General features: G+C 49.9%; 1 protein-coding gene across 1 annotated transcript in view; it reads left to right on the plus strand.

Moving 5' to 3' along the window:
* Positions 1 to 19,744, plus strand: part of MLLT6 (myeloid/lymphoid or mixed-lineage leukemia (trithorax homolog, Drosophila); translocated to, 6) — a 64,056-nt gene that overhangs the window by 25,910 nt on the left and 18,402 nt on the right. Inside the window, exons 3-8 of the mRNA XM_009335295.1 lie at positions 2,137 to 2,191; positions 3,776 to 3,885; positions 4,353 to 4,456; positions 5,170 to 5,263; positions 6,508 to 6,615; positions 15,809 to 15,907. Of these exons, the coding sequence (XP_009333570.1) occupies positions 2,137 to 2,191; positions 3,776 to 3,885; positions 4,353 to 4,456; positions 5,170 to 5,263; positions 6,508 to 6,615; positions 15,809 to 15,907 (570 nt within the window). The remainder of the gene's footprint in view (positions 1 to 2,136; positions 2,192 to 3,775; positions 3,886 to 4,352; positions 4,457 to 5,169; positions 5,264 to 6,507; positions 6,616 to 15,808; positions 15,908 to 19,744) is intronic.

Below are 19,744 nucleotides of genomic sequence, written 5' to 3' on the forward strand. Positions count from 1 at the left end.
AGAGCGGAGGGGCCTTTTCAATTGCAAATTTCTTATTACAGTGTCTCAGTTTTCCCACTTCTTTTTCTGTCTTGGCTCTGCCGGGCTTTCCATAGTAATTGTGAGAGCAGCTCTCCAGCCCTCTGGCAGCCCGGACCTAACCGGGAGCAGTGAGAAACACCTCCTGTGGTCATCCATCCGTATTTCAGACTAAGTTGCTGGAGACGGGCTGCCGACGACGGCACTGGTCTTTGTCCCCTCATCTCTTATTTATACATTATCACAGGGATTTTGTGCTTGCCGAAGGTAGCCTGTTTGACAGCCCCGCACACTTGACTCCCACGAAAGCGCTGGAGGATCAGGCTGAGCCTCCCTGCTGCCCATAGCATTGCAATCCTATTTATTGTGCCCATCTGTCCAGGAGGTAAAACTTCAGCAGAGGAAATCTTGAACTTGCTTGAGGAAAACCACCTTTGTGGAAGGTCCTTGGGGGCTACTCGGTGGCAGAGGCTGTTGCTCGCGGCCAGTTACTGCTCAGTGCATGGGTGGTTTTTGGGGCATGGAGCACCTGCCCCGTTACGCTCACCAGAGCCGAGCAATCACAGCGAGGCGCAGGCAGGCGAGAGCGCCAGGTCCCGCACACTCATAGCGGCACAGCCCGCCATCTCGCTTTGACACCAGGCACCTCATTTCAAAAATTTCTGATGAAGCACATTTTTTCACAGAGAAACGGGTTTTTTTGGGTTTTTGTTTTGTTTTTTTAACAAATCAGACGTTTCCACTAGGGAAGGAAAAGGGTTGCACCTTGCAGGTTTTCAGGCCTTTTTTTAAAGTCAAACAAAGCAAAAAGCACATAGGAATCTTCCCTGAGCGATGCCATGAGAAGACAGCAACCGTTTTCGGGTGGCTCAGCCCGGGAGGAGCCCTCAGGGCCGGGAGCGCGTTTCCCCATGCGTGGCAACGTGCCCCGAAACCGCCCCGCCTCCCACCAATGCTTCACAAGGGCATTATGGCCGGGGGAGAGCCCTCGTGCAGTGATCAGCCGATGTGGAGGCCAGTGTCGGCTCTCAGGCAAGGCTGAAATTAGTGAGGGAGGAAAGACGAGCGCAGGGCCTGGCTGTCCGCTGTGAGGTGAGGAATGGCGCCAAGGACCGTGGTGCTGAGTTTCCCCGGCTCTTGCCATCCTGCCTAGCTGAACCCTCCCTGTCCCCTCGCCGGGTGTGCGTGGCCTGTCCCCCACCCTGGCCATGAGGGAGACCCTTCGGTGGGTTTGGGACCGTTGCTGGCCTTGGAGGCCTCCCTGCCCTGGGGGCCTGGTGTGAGGGGCCGTCTCCCGAGTGGAGGGGGCTCATCTCCAGCCGCGCCGTGGCTGCTGGCCCCCGGTGGAGGAGATGGCATGTCTGCCCCTCATGGTTTTCCCCAAAAGCAACCATTAGTGACTGGGCATGGAGAGGGGCGCAGAGTCGCTCCCATCCCTCACAGCCTGTCATGGCGCCAGGCCTGCAGCCTCCCACCCAGCATGGCAGCGCTGAGGGAGCTTCCTCCACCCTCGCGGGTGGCAAGGACTCTCCGGTGCCGACGCTCCCTCCCCTCACGCCCTCCCCGTCCCACCTCAGTCCTCCCCAGGGCTTGGTTTGGGGGGAAGCAGGCTGCCCACCCGCCAGTCCCAGCCATTGGGGCCGGGCTCGCCGTGGCCCCCCACATCCCACCAGCAAAAATGTCACGACAGCCTCACCCTCCTCTCATGAGACTGGAAAAAATATCGCAAGAGAAAGAGAGAAGGAAGGAAGGAAAGAGGCAAAGATAGATAATGGCTTCTTTTTATTTGCCTTCTGCTCTCTGAGTCATGGTTTTCAGTTTTGCTCCCCAACCGCAAAGACTAAAACTTTTTTTTTTAAAAAGCCCCGTGAAAGTCAAGGTTCGCTTGTAGCCCTGTGGCTCTTGGGCTGAGGCTTTAAATACGTCCCCATCAGACAGGATGATATCGAGCTGTGTCAGAGTATCTTTTTGCACCCAAACCACTCTCAGCCCTTCTTCCACTTCCTCTCTTTGAAAGCAGCCCCATCTTTCATAACCATGTTGTAAATGAATCATCTCTTTTCTGGCCCTGCGCTCCTGGGAGTTAGATTAAACTTGTTGTTTCTGCTTAATTTCAAGAGATGTGAACTGTGTCCCCACAAAGATGGAGCCCTGAAACGGACCGACAATGGAGGTGAGTACCTCTGCGCAGAGCCGGGTATGTCGTGCGGAGCCTCCGGGGACTCAGCAGCTGTCCCAGGCACAAAATAATTCATTTCTGAGCCTACGTCACCAGAAAGGGAAGGCTGGAGGCTCCAGAGGAATGAAAACACTCTGCCTTTTTTCTTACAAAACTTCACTTTCTGAAGCCTCCACGGCGAGAAGACCTTTCCCTGGGGGGGAACCTGCCTGACCTCTGGCTGGCATTGAAGCACAGCCCCTGAAAAGTGCAGTTTCTTGAGTTTAACCTCGCAGGAATCAGTGCACGATCTGGCATTGTTTATAGAAAAGTGGAAGTTGCAGAGTTATTTGCTGCACGCTTGCACAGCAGCAGAGTGATCCTCAGGTTAACAGAGCCTCAGCCTTGAGTCCCCATCTGAGAGCAGGGACCAGGATGCAGTAAAGATGTTTTTTTCTGCAGGACTTATCTGCTCATCGTTGATGCTTCTCAGCCTCTGGTGCTGTGAAGTACTGCCGAGTCTGATTTCAGTTGTCAGAGCTTGCAGCTATTGATGCTACTGGCTGTATAGATCAAACTTAATTTTTCTCAAAATCTTATTTTTCAGAAAGGCTTCTGTACCTACCTGCCACTTACCTTAATACACAAAGAGTTAAATTAGGCAAGGAGGTCTTTATTCTGATAGATCCCATATTTAGAGAAGAAGCGCTAAGTCCGGGATATTTTGTAGAAGCATCTGCTAGAGCTGGTCATAAGTGCCAAGAGCCTTAGTGCAATAGCACAAGTATCGTGTTGGGGGATTGCTTTATAATAACATAGCATCTTCTTCCAAACATGTTATTACATGGTTTGGTCAGGTCTGTGTAGACAGGCACAAGAAGTGTTACAGCCATGGCACTGTACAGAATTATGTAGCCCAAGTACTTACAGTGCTGTAGGATTCTGCAGTCATGGAGTTTGGTTCCGCCTGCCCGGGTGAATTCATCCTAATTCTAGCTAAATCCTCTCAGTGCAGTAGCCATACCGGTATCGATCAGCCCCCAAAGGCTCCTGACCTTCAAACTTTCTCAGTTCTGTCCTGACCAGATGGAATTTCAACTTACACATCTGATTTGGGAAGTGTCTTGGTGGATTTAGATTTTAATCTAACTTGGCTTGCTGAAAAAGAGCCTTCTTTAGCCGTTGATACCAGCCAATAAAGGGAGCTTTGTTTCCAGTGGCATGGGACTGCACGTCAAACCTGTCCCATCAGCATCATTTACTGCTTGGATGCTTTTCCTGGGTTTGGTTAGGTCTTCAACTCCGGGTCTCAAGTCCTAAGGGGGTGCTTTTAAGAACGATGAGCGTTGTACATTTCTTTTCCCAAAGAAATCTCTGCTTTCTTATTTAATCTGGAGGTGGTATCCGTCTGTCTTTCACCCACAAAGGATTTGATTCCTAACCAAGTTACAACAAGCAGAGTTTCAAATCTAACATCTAACTTAAGTTGGCTCTCTTCCTTCTCTCCCTCCCATGCTTTTCTGCAGCCCTGTCTGAGTTTAAGACTCTTCTGGGTTGCCCCATGTGAATCTCCGCTCTCTGTCTTGTTTGCTTCCCCAGGGTGGGCCCATGTCGTCTGTGCTCTGTACATCCCAGAGGTGCAGTTTGCCAACGTGCTCACCATGGAGCCAATTGTCCTGCAGTATGTACCCCACGACCGCTTCAACAAGGTAAGGCCATCTCTTTCTCCTGCTGCCCCAAGTGTACTTGCCCCGCCTTGGCTTTTTGGGGTTGTCTTATTCTGCCACATCTCCTGTACAATTTATTTTAAATTCCAGGTACTCGGATTCCTTTAAAAATAACTAACGAAGTAAATTCCCATTCCTGCAAATAACTTTTTGGTCCTCCATTTCTCTCTTCCCCTACTCCCTGCATCTTGAACAGTCTCCGCCTTGGAGTTGCATGTTGGTTACTCCACATTTTGATCTGACACAGTTGTTACTTGGGGAGAAAAAGAAGATGCGTGAGTTTTGTGCATGCCACTGAGAAATAACCCAGAGCTGTTGTCATAGGAGGGAGATGACTGGACACAGAGTTGTGAGTTCTTGAAGGCTTTGCCTCCTGGTGAACAGTGAGAGTGAAGGCACTGTCTGCCTCTTTGAGTTGAGCACTTGTCCTTTTTTTTTTTTTTTTGCAGACCTGCTACATTTGTGAAGAGCAGGGCAGGGAGAGCAAAGCAGCCTCTGGAGCATGCATGGCCTGTAACCGACACGGCTGCCGGCAAGCTTTCCATGTCACCTGGTGAGTTCCCCACAGCATCACCCCAAAAATAGCCCCAGCTAGTGGTTTTGCTGCTATGGCTTTGAGGCCGCACCGAATGGGTGGTGTGGGGAGTTGGGCTGATCAGCCTGGGTTTATTTTGTGCGAGGGGTATCTCGTCCTTGCTCAGTTCGTGAGGGGAACTTCCCCAGGAAGGCTGAGGTTTCACCAGTGAGCCTTCCCTGCTGAGAACGAAGGCTGGGGATTTCCCTAAGACTGTGTGGAATCCAAGAAGAGAAGAGATGAGTCACAACCCAGGAATGTTCCTTCTCCAGCAGAGCACATGCAGGAGTATCATCTAGATGATATGATTTTAAGGGCTGATATCCTCATGTACCCTCGCAGCCTGAAAACAACATTGTCTGTCAGCAGAACAGGGAGATTCCCAGCTTTACATGGATTCCTTGCTCATGATACATATTTTGTTGGGATTGTTACCGGTCTCCCAGGCCTCCCTTAAGAAAAACAAAAAATGCAAGACAATCTGGTAGAAAAGTACTGACAGTTTTGAAGATCTTAATATGAATTAAAAATAGTCTGAACTTTTTTCCCCCTCCTTGCATACCATTTGCCAAGCAGAACAGGAAACTCCAAGACCCTGCCTGGGTATCCTGAACTGTTCTTTGCCCTTTGATGGGATATGTGGTCTGGTTGTACAATTTGCTTTATCCTCCTCCTATTTGCATGTATTTCAGTGCCCAGATGGCTGGCCTCTTATGTGAAGAGGAAGTCCTAGAGGTCGACAATGTCAAATATTGTGGCTACTGCAAGTACCACTTCAATAAAATGGTGAGTTTCTTCATCCCTGCAATGGAGTTTTTTTGTCTCATATAAGGCATCGTCTTCATCCTAGATTGTGTCTCTGCTCAGAGCAGTAAAAATGCCAAGAACACATAAACAAGGTCTGCAGCCTGCTTCCCTTTTCAGCCATTCAGTCAGAGTCACTTAGGAATAAAGATTAATTTCTATGCATTTCTATAGCATCTTAAAACCCATTTTCAAAACTAGGGGTTGAATTTTTCCCATCTGTTTTGGCTTCCCTGACCTACTCTGTACGGCTGAAAGATAAGTCCCAAGAAAGGAGAGCAGCCATGATGCTTGATGCTCCGGGGAGTTAGGGGTATAGCTCAGGCACCCTGGGCAGAAGGGTGTCACACAGAACAGCCAGAACTTCTGCCTGAGGACAGAGACAGCCCAGAAGAGACATGGAGTCATTCACTGTTTGAGGGATATTTGGGGCAAAGGACTTCCCCCTATTAATTACAGTACCGAGAGGAAAGAGAGGAACCCTTTTCCTGTTCTGCATAATTAGTAGACACCTGCTCTCCCCCCTCCAGCGAAAAGGAAACTTGATCCTCTCACTGCAGCTTTATGTCTCAGTGGCTCCTTTGTTGCTGGCCTTTCCCACTTTCCTTCCTGCTTATCAGTGCTGTCACATACAGTGACTGATGTCTTGAGCTTCCCCTCAAAGTCAAACTGGAGGACACCTTCCCTGCCCTTCAGGTACCCTCAGTATCTGACACAAGTGTAGCTCTGTATCAAGTTTACTGACGCTGAGATAGATAGCAGGACTTCTGCTAGTGCCTGGAGTCTGAGAACAGGGCATCCTTCCACACACGCCCCCATGCCCCACTCAAGACTGGAAGCTGGACACTGCTGTTCCTAAGGACTGGCTTGTCTAAGCAACATTGCTGCTACCATTTATCTTGTTGTTTACGGAATGGTCTCTTAGCAGCTGTGCCTGTCTTCTTACAAGTGTCAGCGTGCATGGGCCGCCAAGAACCAAAGATCTGGGGAGTTAGATCTACATGCTGTTTGTAAGCCCACTAACAGGGTATCCACTGTGGTCCTTGTGTTAGGAACCAGACTGGGCATCTGATACAAATAGGATTTGGTCCTGCATGTGGTAGACAAGCCATTTACTGTAACATTGCTCACTGTAACAGTGAAAGCTGGACTCTATAACACTGTTTGCTCTCTCTCTCTTTTTGCTCCTGTTCTCTACCTCCTCTCCCCTTCCCCACTTACCTCAGAAGACCTCACGTCACTCTGGAGGTAGCTCCTTCATTGCTGGAAGAAGGAGTCGATCCACGTCCCCTGCTCAAGAGAAGCATGTATCCCACCACGAAAGGCCAAAGAAGGTAAGAACTGCACAGAGTTTTTCAATCCAGAGAGGCAGAGTCATGTGGGGTGGAGGTGAGAAGGGGAAGAGTGTGCCAAGAGCACTGATGGCTCCTCAGGTGAGCCCTGACTCTGTAAAGAGTTTCACAGTCAGAGATCTGAACAGTGGCTGCGTTTTTAAACAAGCCTCTAGAAATGTGTATGCAAATAGAGCAGCGCAGCCATGGGGAATGTGAGGCGAAGTTTGCATGTTCAGATTATGCCAGAGGGGTCCTGGCAGAACATGCCTATGAAACGTGCAACTTCCCCCTTTCTGTCTTGTGGCAAGTCTGCTTTGAGGATGACGTTGTGCTATGGTTTCCAGCTACTGAGTTGATCTGTGTGGAAGTAGTTTGAGCTGTGGTTTTAAATGCAGCAGCTCAAGAACAGAAAATTGGAGGTCGTTGTCCTCAGATCCCAGAGTCCAGGTTTTAAAGGACAAAAAGATACTGATTAGTAATCTGCATTGTGGCCAGCAGGTTAATTGTAGGCAAGAACAATAATCAGTATAAACTAGGTAGTATTTTGTTAGTCAGATTAGGCAGTCACAGGGATTCCACCTGCCTCAAGTCTACCTGTGAAAATAGTTTGTCTTCGTTAAACAATTATTTAGAAGATGGTTGCATGCCAGATCCGACTGGTACGATAGTTATTTATTTAACTCTGCTGGTTAAGATGTACTCGTCAAAACTACTGCAGTGGTACAGGACATGTTAACAGCACACCAAGGTTCATAATTAACCAACTGACTCATGTGACAAGTGCTTGTTATTTCAAGGAAAAGCAGCAGTGCACGTCTAAGGCAGAATACCAGCAGACTCCTGGGTTCTGACAGGGGTGCAGGTTCCAGCGTGGAAGGGTCTGTACCAAGAGAAATGAGGAGGCCAGAGGCTTGTGAGGTATTTGTTATTTATAACAGTAAATAGCCCTAAAACACGGGAGGCGCATTTTTTTGAGGATTCAAGTTCTAAGGCAAGTGGCAGCAGAACAAGAAATCTTCCCTACCTCTTGATACAGCTTTTGCAATATCAAGAATCCGCAACGTAGTACTGCTACCCTCCTTTGCACCCTGTCTATACACAGCAGTGGAGCAGGGTCTGAAGCAGAAATAACTTATACAGGGATACTGTCAGTATGGTCAGATAGTTTTTAATACTTTATGGGCCATATCCTGGTTTTTGTTAGCAGAAATCCAGAATTACTCTACCAAGCAACCTCTGGATATACTCCGCTATAGTCAAAAGCCAAATTTACCTTGTTGTATAAACACAATTGGTGATACCCCTGCAAATCGCAGTGCGAATCCTTTAAGTCTTGCCATAGGTGTCTGGCTGTTTACTTCTTTTTGTTTGTTTTTGTCTGTTGCAGTAGGCATCCTCACAATGCGTAAATGATTTTGAATGGTAATGATAGTGACCCACATCCAGAAACAGCCTGATGACACTCCAGTGGGTTATGTGGCCTAAGTCTGATGGATCTCAGCCCAGTCTCCAGGGGACAAGGGCATCCAGGCTTTCAAAAGCAGTACGGCCATCAGTTAATACTGACTGACACCCTCCTGGCACGCCCAGCTGAGAGTCTATAAATTCTGTGGGCAGGAAAGCCATCTCCTTCTTTATTTACAGAGGTTATCCCGCAATATCCAGTTTGAAACGCTGCCCACCATGTCCATTACGTGTTTGGGAAGCTTGCCCAAACCGTACCTGATACATGAGCAAACAAGGCAAACCTCGCTTACAGAGTGGTGCCTACCCAGCTGCCGACACCAAGTCAGTAGACTTCCTACTGCCGACAAGGCTAAAGCGTATGGGGAGTATTTACTCCTCTTGTGTGTTCAGCTGCTGCGAGGAGGGGAGGAGGCGGGAGGGAGAAAGAGCATCTGTGCCATGGACGGGGAGCGAGCGCTTGGCACAAGGTGAACGGCTGTACTGGAACGTGCTATTTTTAGCCAACAAGCAGGCAGAGGGGGTGGGGGAGAGGGCAGGATCGGGGTGATTGACGGCAGCTTTGGAGAGCTCAGCTGTAATTATAACTGACAGACTGTGTAAGTCCAAGGCTGGGGACTGTACGAGGGTTTCTATATTTGCACAGCTTCTGGTGGCAGGGGTGGGAGCACAGTCACGTGCCTGGCAGGTAGGAGCAGGGGAGGTGCTTCTTCCCAGCTTTGGTTAGAAAGCAGGTCAGCGCCAGGGGGAGAGCGAAAACAGGAGTAATATGGATTTATTTATAGGCTTCTCAGTGGCGCTTGCCACTATTGTTAGCCTCTGGGTTCCTCAGAAACGTGCAGAGACTCCGTCTCGCTGCTGCCTCACCACTCTCCCCTCCTGATGGCTCACTGGGTTTGCGAGCAGCAGATCCGATGGAGGCCCCTTCCAGGGCCAGGATTGCTTGGCAGGGCCGCAGCGCAAGTGCAAAATCATAACTCCTTCCACTTAGAGAGGGGGAGTCAGCACGGAAAGGGGACGAGGTGTGCAAAGCAGCTGAGATGGACAGGGTAAGGAAGGCACTCTCGGCTTCCAGGGGTGTTGGGTAGTTTACAGGTCTGGGAGTGGTTATGAAGTGCAGGGAGGAAGGACTGGGTGTTAGGCGGTGTGGGAACAGAGACCTTTCGAAGGGGTACACAAAGAGGGGGTTGAACCATTAGTTCCCACATGGTTTTGGAGTACGTGACTAGCTGTGCATGATCTAATTGCACATGTTTCAGGGGAACTGGGCGTGCTGCTGTGCTGACCTGAAGTAGAACAGCTTTTTCTTGAGCCTGTCCAGCTGTGCAGCTGGCTGGTCCCGTCCTCCCGGAGCTGGAGGCGTTGCAGGGGAGCTGATCACTCAGCGGCAGACCAAAGCGCGTGTCTGAGTCCCTGGGCTGCAGGTGCTCATGGCTCTCCGCTCCAGAAGGAGCTCAAGTGCCTGACAGCTCCCTTCCAGTGCAGGGCTGTGGCTGTTTACTTAGGCTTTACGGAGGAAAACTCTGGCTGAGTTAATGACTAAGTGAGGGGCGCAGGATTTAACCCAGTGGCTTCAGTAAGACAGCAAAGACTTGGGATTTGGACTCCTAAGCCCTGCTGTAAAACCGTTAAGCATTTGTGAAGAGTCTTGTTCTCTGCAGAACAAGGGACAATTGTGATGTGGGACTGCAAGCCAATGTCGGCATCCCCCGCCTCTTGCAGGCACAAATGATACCAGCCCAAGCATTTCCTTCTGTGCTGTCCTGAAAATGGGAAAGCTCCAGGCTTTGGGTTTTCCTCAGAACATACCAGGCCTTAGCAAAACCAGCCCCATTTATTTCTTTGGGGTTGGTATTGCAATGTGTGTGCTCTGCCCTGTGGGAGCCTTTGGAGGGCTTGTTGTTCAAAAAAAAGAAAAAAGAAAGAAAGAAAACAATAGCTAAATACCAAGAAAATGCTGGATGACGCACAGGGATTGAATGAAGTACAGATGTTCTGTCACCTATATTGTCTGCTTGAAACGCACAAAAAAAATTACCATGCTCCGTGGAATGAAATTTGTCACACCAGGAGCAGACAGGAGCACATGCACTACAACATTTTTAGGCATATACCCCATGGAGGAAGACACTTGTCCAGTGTTATTCTTAGTGAACACCTGGAACCCATAAGCAAAATCAGGGGACTTTTAATCTGGATACGGGACTTTGTTATGAGAGCAACAGTCCCTGCCCAGTGACATAGGAAAGAGAGGCAGGCACTTGGAGCAACCTGCAGTTGTTCCTCAGGTCTGGGTACGGAGCCAGTTGTCCACAATCATAACGCACCTTTAGCTCCTGAACTGCTTCCCTAGTCACGGCGGGGGGCACTTTATGGGGGTACAGGGACTGTCTCTGTCCTGACCCCCTTATCCCTTTAGCACCAGCCAGAGCGGTCGGTGCATGAGCCCCTGGTCCCACAGGGTCTGAGCAGATGCACGGCAGAGCCTGCCTCCCCGCTGCTATTGCCTGTCTGTCTAGACCTGATGCCAGTGGAGGAAATGAGCCAAGGATCCGACCTGGCAGATTTAGCACACTGGAGAAGTTGTACTGGGCTGAAATCTAAACCCAGTGGGTCTGTGAGGGGTTTTGTGTTTGCATTTGAGTTGGTGACGGAGATCGGCCTCTTGGAGTTTTGTGTCCACACAGGCACCAAAGGGCAAAGTGGACATTTTTTTCAAGTGGGATGCAGGTGGCTGCTTGCAAGACCAGCACAGGTTTTTTGGGAAGGAGTACTGAATCTAAATCTACTCTGATCTAGCTATAGAAGCCTTGTTTTATAGCATCCTTGACTGGCTTTCTGTGACCTCTTGTTATGTGGGTGTTTAACCGCCCCCAGCAAATCCTTCCATTAGCAGGGGGTGCAGCAATAATTTGAGAGCACACAAAGCCCAGCGAGGGCTGGCCGTGCGGCCTTTTGTAAAAACTCTCATGCACTCAGAGCGTGTCTCAAGGCAGACCCTCGAAATCCCCAGCACGGCCCCGGTGCAAGCGAGGTTGGAGGCAGGGGCTTAGTGTCCCTCTGCCCTGTGCTGCCTTCCTCCTCGCTGCAGCTGCCATGGCTGCAGCCCAGAGCCAGGCCTCCTCCTCCGGGTGAGGGAGTTCAGAGAGCCTGGGAAAGAGGGAGGGAGCAGCAGAGCCCGCTTGGCTCTTCCCAGCTCTTCCCTCCCTCCTTCCCCTGCCCAATCTACTTTTAATGATCCAGTTGCTGGTGTCCAGCAGATTAGAAGAAGGGGCTCAGGGAAGGGGAGACGGCAGTGGGGGGAGCAAGAGGAGCTGTGTACAACCCTTTTTGGCAGCGAGAGATCCTGTTTCGTTCCTCCTGTGCTGGGGAGCTCGAAGGGAGATTGTGTCGCCGGCACGCCCCCGATGCAGCCGCGCTCCCCCCACCGCAGGCCTGGCCTGCTCCATGCCCACATGCCAAGCCCCAGCTGCTCAGTCCTGCATGGGGAGAGTTTGTTTTCCATGAAGTTTGTTGCTGGGAGCAGGTTCACGTTCCCTGCAGACCACAGCTCGCCCAGCCAGCCAGCCTGCTGCAGGGAGTGCCGAGTGGCTGCAAGGTAGGGCTCGGCTTTTGCTTGGAAAGATGGGATGGGGGTGTTGAAAGGTTTCCTGCTCTCGCAGTGCATCCTCCCTCCCTCCTCCTCCTCCTCCTCCTTTCCTGACTTCTGTTTCATGGCACAGCCAGGCAGGTCTCTGTGGGTAGGCTGGGCTGTTGGCAGTGCCTGTGTTGTCTGCGAAGTTTCCTGGAAGGAGGGTTTGGAGAGGAGAGTGCCTGTGTGCCAGGGAGATGTGCTGAACACAGAAAAGCCAGGTGGGGAGAGGGCACGTGCGAGGCAGGGGAGAGTGCTGCTTCCTCCCTGTCCCCTTGCCTTCCCCTCCCTTTGCGCCCTGCGGCTCTTGCAGGAAGCATTTGGAGCCTTCCGGTTCCTGGAGAGAACCCACATGTTTAAAAGCCTCTGGTGCAAGCTGGGGAACACCCTGGGTTGTCTGAGGGCCTGTCAACGCAGGCAAGATAGCCAGGAGTGACGGAGCACCCTGACTGTCTCAGTGCCGTGGTCTCTGCAGGCAGCCGAAATAACCTTCCCACCAGTGCCCTGGTCTGGGGGCAGCCTGGCCCGTCTGCAAAATGTCCATGGGGTGACGGAATTAATTGTCCTGCCCATTTAACACAGGGCACTGCATTTCTCCAGTAATATTGAAGAAGGTGTCAGATCCTGTTGCCCTTCTGAGTACTCAAAGGTATTAGAGAGTAGCTGGAGGGTGGGAGATGGGTGCTACTGGGTGTGCAAAGGCAGTGGGCACCCCAACTCTGCAAAGCTTTAGGGCTGCTGGCTGCAGCCCAGAGAGCTCCTGGGTACCCGGTCCTTTGGGTTTCTGCTCTGCTAGAGCAGGAGTTGCACGGAGAGCCTGGAGAGGAGGTGGTGTGGGAGAGGGAGAAGTGCTTGGTAAGCGTGACGGAGGAGCAAGGTGTGCCTGTGGACATGGCCTGGGGCTGCGTGCAGGGTGCGTGCACACCCAGCAGAAGTGCCGTTGAGCTCCGCTGCGGTGGTTCTGGTTTCAGTGCAGTCCTTTGAGCAGAGCACGAAGACTGGTCTCTGTGGGACAGATTTTCTAAATAGTTTTGAGTGCAGTTGCTCAGCACATGTAGTTGGGGCCAGACCTTCAAAAGAGCTCAACACCCAGCGTTTAGCTTTTTGGAAAACCTGACCATTTATTCAAGCATCTAAATGGGAGCTGAGGCATTCCAGAAATCTGGTCCCTATTGTGCAGGCTGGGTTCTTGCTGAATATGTACATATGTACGCACTCCTACATATAACCAGGGGACTGCTCAATTAGCTGTTGTAGACTCTGCGCTGCAGACAGCGAAGGGAGATTTTTCAGAAAGGAGACAGCCAGGATTCTGAAGCTGGAGGATGTGAGTTTGGTGGTTGCCATCACAATGAAACTGGGGGAGGTGTATGGTTCACTGTGGTGACAGTCAGGGCATTTCTGCTTTTCCCCATGCATGTGCTCGTGTGTATGTAGGTGTGTAGGTTCATTGTCATTAGCCAAAATGGCTTGGCTCTGCCTTGTCTCATCTTGACCACGATACGTGAAATTAAATCATTACAGTGCTGTCTCACTGGCGTTTGCAGCGTTGTATCTTATTCCCTCCTGTTGCAACTTCACGACTGAAATGCATTTGGGATTCGGGATCTGAAAATGAGAAAATAAGCTTTATGGTACTCAGAAAATTTAAGGACCAGGGCTCGTGCAGTTAGTTGGCAAAATGTATTGTAATGAGGTGTCTGGCTCCCATTTTCCATTTCTGGCTTCCAAGAGTGGCAATGGCAGCATCTGCAAGTAGGTGAGTGTGTGTCCAGGTGGGGTGGGGAATCCCTGACTTTTCTTTCTGAATTTTTGGATGACTTTCTGTGAAATCTTAGCAAGTGCTCTCATCCCATGTGCCCTGGTTTCCCCATTTGTAAAATGAGATGTAGATATTAAAAACCTCTCTTCAGCTCATTGAAACTCTCTGCTGTGTGCTATTAAGTGAGTGCAAATTGTTACTACTACTGGAATAATGAACACTGATGTGCACATGGTCTGTGACAAGCTGCTTGACTAACTTGGGCCACAGTTTCCCCATCTTCCTGTCCTAGAAGACCCATGAGACTTAGAGTTTATAGCATGAGAAGCCCCCACGTATTTAAAACATTATGAGATTTAGTAAAGATTTAATTTTGTCTTTCGGCACTTAGTCTGTAGAAATCACATTTTCAAGCTTTCCTTGTTCACTGCCAAAGCTGGAAATGTGTATTAAAGAAAGGGAAGAAAAGGAAACAGAAATTCTTGTAAAATACTGTAGCTCTAGGAACAGGGGCTTTAACAGATATGCCAAACGCCAGGACTCTTGTGATAAAATGATAGATATTGGCAGCGTTGCTTGGGTGCTCAGCAAGTGCAGTGAAGCTCTAGGCTGGATTTGCCTCCTTTTTTCACCAGCTCATCCCAGTGAAAGCTTCCATGGGGTCGTGGCAGGCTTACACTGGCAGGGTCACTGGTGGCTGCAGCATGGGTCTCCTTTTCGAGTGCATTGAAAATTCAGCCAAACCCACACTGGAAGGTGCTGATTTCTGGAGCACTTTTGCTTCACCTCTGCTTCGCTTCATGCCTGCCTTCTCCAGCCTTTTCCTCCTGCCCTCTCCCTCCTCCAGCCCCCTTTTTTTCCCCATTTAGTGTATTGTTTCCTAAGCTAATTATTCCTCTCTCTCTCTCCCTCCCAAAAACACACAGTGGAACTCATGTATTTGTTGCAATTGCATCTTCCCCTGACAGCATCCCGTCTTTGGCATGTGCTGGCAGCTGTAGCCTCAGGGCTTTGCCTGCATGAGGAAACAATCAGCATCTTTCTGGAGAGTCAATGAATTTCGATGTGACTCTTCTGTTCTGAATGCACCTTCGGTCCAGACTGAGGACTTCAGCTTCTAGAATAAAATGCCCATGTGAGGGAGTTGTACCAGAATAGGCATCCTTTCCCACGAAAAGGTCTCAGAGACAAGAGGATGGATTTTTCTAAGCCCTGCATCTCATGCAGGTGTTCGTCTGACGGCAGGTCTCTTGGCCCACGCACCAGTGACCACACTGGGAAGTTCGGAACTCGGCACAAAAGTTTCTGCAGCTTCCGTAAAGAAGTCCACGTCTTTAGCTGACATCAGTAGCACAGAAAAGCTCCTGTAGTCAGCTGAGTGTGTTCCCACGGGAGTGTGCAGCTGAGGAAGACAGGGAGGAAGCAGGAGTGTGTGATGGAGCATGCTCTTCTATCCATCCATCCTGTATGCCAGCTGGCCTGGGCATCCTCAAGCCTCACTGACTTGAGGTCACACAGGCCTACGTTGTCAGTCCTTTCGCTGAAAACATCTCAGTTTTAGCATAAACGTCCAGATAGCACTGTATGAGAATAACCTCCTCGGTTACAGTCCGTTCCTCAAGAGAATATAAAATCAGGGTGGGCAGGGACTCAGTGTTTCTCAGGCCATGGTTTTTCCTTGCTTTGCAATTTGAAGAATCCCATTTTTCTGGGGGTTTAGCGCGAGAAAAAACAGGATGAAGAAATCAAACTAAATAGTCTGTTTCCTGTTAGCAGAGATGGACCCAGACCAGCTGTCTCTGTTGGGAGAGCAGATGTGGGGGATCTCTAGGTTAGGTTCAAGCCTAGGTTCTGAGATCTCCACTGACTGATCTCTTTACCTGTGCACAGGCAACACATGCTGAAATCCAGATTCTCCCATTGTCTATACAGGGTGGATCTGAGAAACCCTTGAAGAAGATAGAGAGCGAGGGTAAGGGGGCACAGAGTCCCTTTGGGGAAATAGCAAGAGGAAAGCTCAGGTTTCTTGAAATCAGCCAGAGCTTGTTAAGTCCTTCCCTATCATCTTACCATAAACTGATTTGGGGGCTTCTGTTGATATTCTGCACTCCAGATGTTGGCTGCAGCTGGGGTAGAGATAGTGGGACGCTCCCAGCCAGAAGCTGGGATGTGGGGGAAGGGGTATTGGGCTCATGTGGATGGGTGGAGAAGGAAAGAGGAATATGAATGTATGGTTGTAAATCCACCCCTTCACACCCTCCTTTCTTTTCCCTTACAACTGCTATTCTCAGCAGAGGAAAAGTTAGCCCTCCAGTACTCTCTGATTTCTTTTGCAGAGTCGGAAGGACAAAGAAAGACCTAAACAGAAGCACAAAAAACGTCCAGAGTCTCCCACCAGCCTTACCCCATCCTCAGTGCCCGTCGCTGCAGAGAAGGTACCAAATCCACAGGATGTGAGTGTGTGAATGCAGAGTGGGGAGGGAGGGCAGGGGGAAACCACCAACATTGGCTTTCCTAGGAAGGGGGGAGGACAGGGCAGAAGAGCAGAGAAAGGGCTTTTGTCCATTTGTTTTGATTCCTGATTCTCGCTCTCTCTGCCTGACTCCCCACCTCGACGCCCACCTTGGGAATTTAACACGGCAGCTGTCTTGATTTCTGTCAGCACTGACGACACAATCATGGAGCTAAACTCCCAAGTGATTGAGCTGTAAGTGCCAGCCTGTTCTGCAGCAGATGTTCAGATTTGAAGCTCTCGCGGAATAGATAAATATCCATGCTTTGGCCTTTTCTGCTGCCACATTGTAAACGGCTCAGGCAGGTGGATAAGCAAGGCAAGGCTTGTGGGAGGAGGTGTTATCCTTTATTAGACAAACTGATGTAGCTGAGGGGAAAAAAAAACAGACAATCTTAGAAGCACATAAGATCTTCAAAGTGCATAATAGAGGTGGCTTTTCTGTGTGAGACAACGGGAGGTTGGTTTCTATTTAGTTCCTCCATTTCAGGAAAATTCAGGCAGAGGGGCACAGTGTGGTGGCCTGTTTTGCTCCTGAGGTGTAGAGGCAGTCCAGCTCCTGCTGGGAAGATGTCGCTTGTGTGGGTTTGTCTTCTCAGTGCCCAGGGCTTGTGGGGCTGGTGGGGCACAGTCAGGATGTCAGTGTGTTTCTGCTATTCACTGCTGAAATCGTGCTGCTGACATGGACTCTTGCACCTGGCTGTAAATCATCACAGCCCTGAGCTTTCTGTAATTCATGCTAGCCCCAAACTCCAGTAATGCAGAATAGACACAGTGGAACTTGCCTCAAGCTTGCATGCAACAAGGTGAAGGCCAACTTTGCAGTTGTTCGGGGTCAGGGAACAAGTGAGGTTACTCCAGCACCAGGACCTTTGGAGTTGTACTCTCCTTTCTGTAGTGGGAATGTAAACTAATGCAACTCCTTAGCAGGGCTGTTCTGGTGTAAGTGAGAGTAGGACTAGGGCCAAGCTCCTGCTAGAACAAATAAACAACATGTCCCAGGAATGTCCTTTTGTGCACAGAAATGCTACTTGGAAAGGCTTGGGTGTCCTTTACGTGGCAGGACTGCCTTGTGAAAATGAAAATTCACAGGCTAGCAGTGTCTGCATATGTGACAAGCACTGCAGGGGCAGTCTGGAAGAGCAAAAGCTCCTGCCAGTCAGCACAGGGTTTAGGTTTGGGTTAGGACTGAAGAGGATTTTCTATGTTCTGTGTGAGGCCGAGCCTGGAAGCAGGGAGTAGATGTAGGTCAGAGCTGAAATGGCAAAGCTGGTCTCATGGTTCTCAGGCTGGGAGAAGCAGAAAGTTACAGCAGGACAGAGTGGAGGAACAGCCTCTGAGCTGCAATCACTCTTGATTTACCTGTGCTCATGTTAGGGAAGCTCAGCTCTGGCTTTTGGGAGCAGCAGATTCGCCCAGCTAACAGAGCTGTCAGGAACCGATGGCCTAAGAAGATTATTTTCAAGCTGAACTGAAATCCAAAACCTGACTTTTGGCCAGCTAGAGCGGTTGTTAGACAATTACCCACTGTCTCCTCCAAAGCCCGGCCAGACCTTTATAAATAAGGAGGGACGGGTGCAATTCAGTTTTACGGGCAGCTTTCAAGTCTTTGTAAGCTAAAATTCAGGAGGTCCTAATTACTGTAGCTGTACTTGAGTGACAGGGTTTTAGTGTTTCCCTAGGGAGTTATTATTAATCCTCATAACAGAGAGTGTATTTCCCTTGCTTTTTTTGTGCATAGATCTCAAAGTATTGTTCAAACTCTGTTACCAAAGGTACTCACTCCAGATCAAATGTAAGAGCTGCTCAGCAGCCTGCTGCAACCCCACACAAACCCCTCGGGTGGTGGTTGTATGAGGCTTTCTGGATAGTTGCACCAGTGTAACATTGCACAGGTTAGACTAGTGTAAAACCTTGAGACACACTAATGTAGCATGTCCAAACAGATTTCCTCTTGGAAGCCAAAACCATCTTTGTCCTTTCTGGGTCTTAGATTAGTACAGCTCATCCCAGTAGAGTGTACTGGGGAGTGGGTAGGGTAGATGCAGCAAACCAAAAGCTGACGTTCATGGTGTGACTATGCAGAAGAGCATTGCTAGTCCCTGCTCTGCCATGGTTAGAGTCTGAAGAGGGCTGGGGTCTCTTCCTCTCCTTACCACTTGCATGATCTTGGGCAAATAATTTATCGCCTCCATGGTCTTCTCCAAGTCACCCAATGAACCAGAGCATAAACTCCCCAGGGATAATCCCTGCAGGTGACACAGCCCCCAGCCTTTCGTGGGGAGCAGCTGGGTGAGAGCAGATCTCAATGACCTGCAGCAGTGAGGGCAGATGGTCCTGTCCAGGCTCCTGGGAGAAGGATGCTGGCCCGGAGCAGCCATGCAGAGCCGTGGGAGGCTGGTGCAGCCCTTGATGTCCGCACCAGACCCATGCTGCCAGCTCGCCATGCTGCTCGCACCGTAGCCAAAGCGGCACCACGTACAGTGAGTCCCAGGCTCCCGTCCTGGTGCGCAGGCTGTGCTGGAGCAGGGGTTGGGCTGAAGGCACTGAGCGTCACCAGTGTTTTGGAGCCAGCAATGAGGAGCAGGAGGGCCCTGGCACCGCTTGCTCCTTGGACACCGGGACTGCGGGCAGACTGTAGTGTGGCCCCAGCCACCAGGCCATGGAGAGGTGTTACTAGCACCTGAAGCCACACTCCAATCTGCTTCCAGTTTGCTCGGCCTAAAAGGGGCCTGGGGCAACAGACGTCTCAGCCCCAGCATCTGATGTTGCTACCAAAGTCCTTTGAAACTTTCAGTAACCCTTTAATAATGGATTTTCAGAGCTATATAGAAAATCAGTAGGACTTCTCAAGCTACTTCAGGTTAGGCTGACAGCAGTGGAACTATGTTTCGTTGCTTTGGAGGAACAGAGGTATATCCCACTTCCTTGTTCCCTTGGGTAGCCTGGCCTCTGGGTTCAGATTTTTCTTTAATTTTGCAATCCAGATTTATTTTTCAGTTCCAATTTTCACCTAATACGTCGTCCACCCTGTGCTCCCCTCTTGAACCATTTAGTTATGAAGAAGATCCTTTGATGTGGTTTCAGCCTTCCTCTTGAAATCAATTGTGCTAGACCTCTGACTTCTGCCAGATTTTTGAACATCTCACTGAGTGCTTCCCTGTGTCTTCTAGGAATCTAAATACCATTAATATCTGACACTTGGACTCTACCAGGCCCTCGTGTCCTGTCTGTGCAGTGACAAGCTCTGACTGCCTCACTCTGGTTTGGCGGATAAATATACTGAAAACACAATGGTGGCCTCAGATCTCATCTACACCGGAAAGTGAAACTAGGGTGTGAATTCACAGCATGCAAATGACTCTTTGTAACACCTCTTCCGAGCTCTCCTCCTGCCTCTGAAAAATGTCTTTGGGCGATGCAATTTTCATCACTCTCAAAGAGGGGCAGGAGACCTTGCTTGCGGGGCACAGGAGTGTCCCTTCCAGAGAGCACGCAGAGCAGCTGGCCTGCTGAAAATCCCCCAGTGGTGCTCCAGGGCTAGGGCTTTTGGATGGATTTGGGGGGGGATTGTAGAGAGTGGATTTGTGCTGGATATAGGCTCTCATTCATTGTCATGCTGGCTACTTGGAGCTCCTACAGACTTTTTGGGGAGTGGGAAGGAGGCAGAAAACATCCCCTCTGGGTAGCAGTTTCTAGCTATAATAGTTTCTGGCTATTTCATGTGGTCTATCCAAAAATGCCAAAATGCTGCCAACAA

The sequence above is a fragment of the Pygoscelis adeliae genome, unplaced genomic scaffold (genome assembly GCF_000699105.1).
Source record: "Pygoscelis adeliae isolate BGI_AS28 unplaced genomic scaffold, ASM69910v1 Scaffold902, whole genome shotgun sequence".
NCBI lineage: Eukaryota > Metazoa > Chordata > Aves > Sphenisciformes > Spheniscidae > Pygoscelis > Pygoscelis adeliae.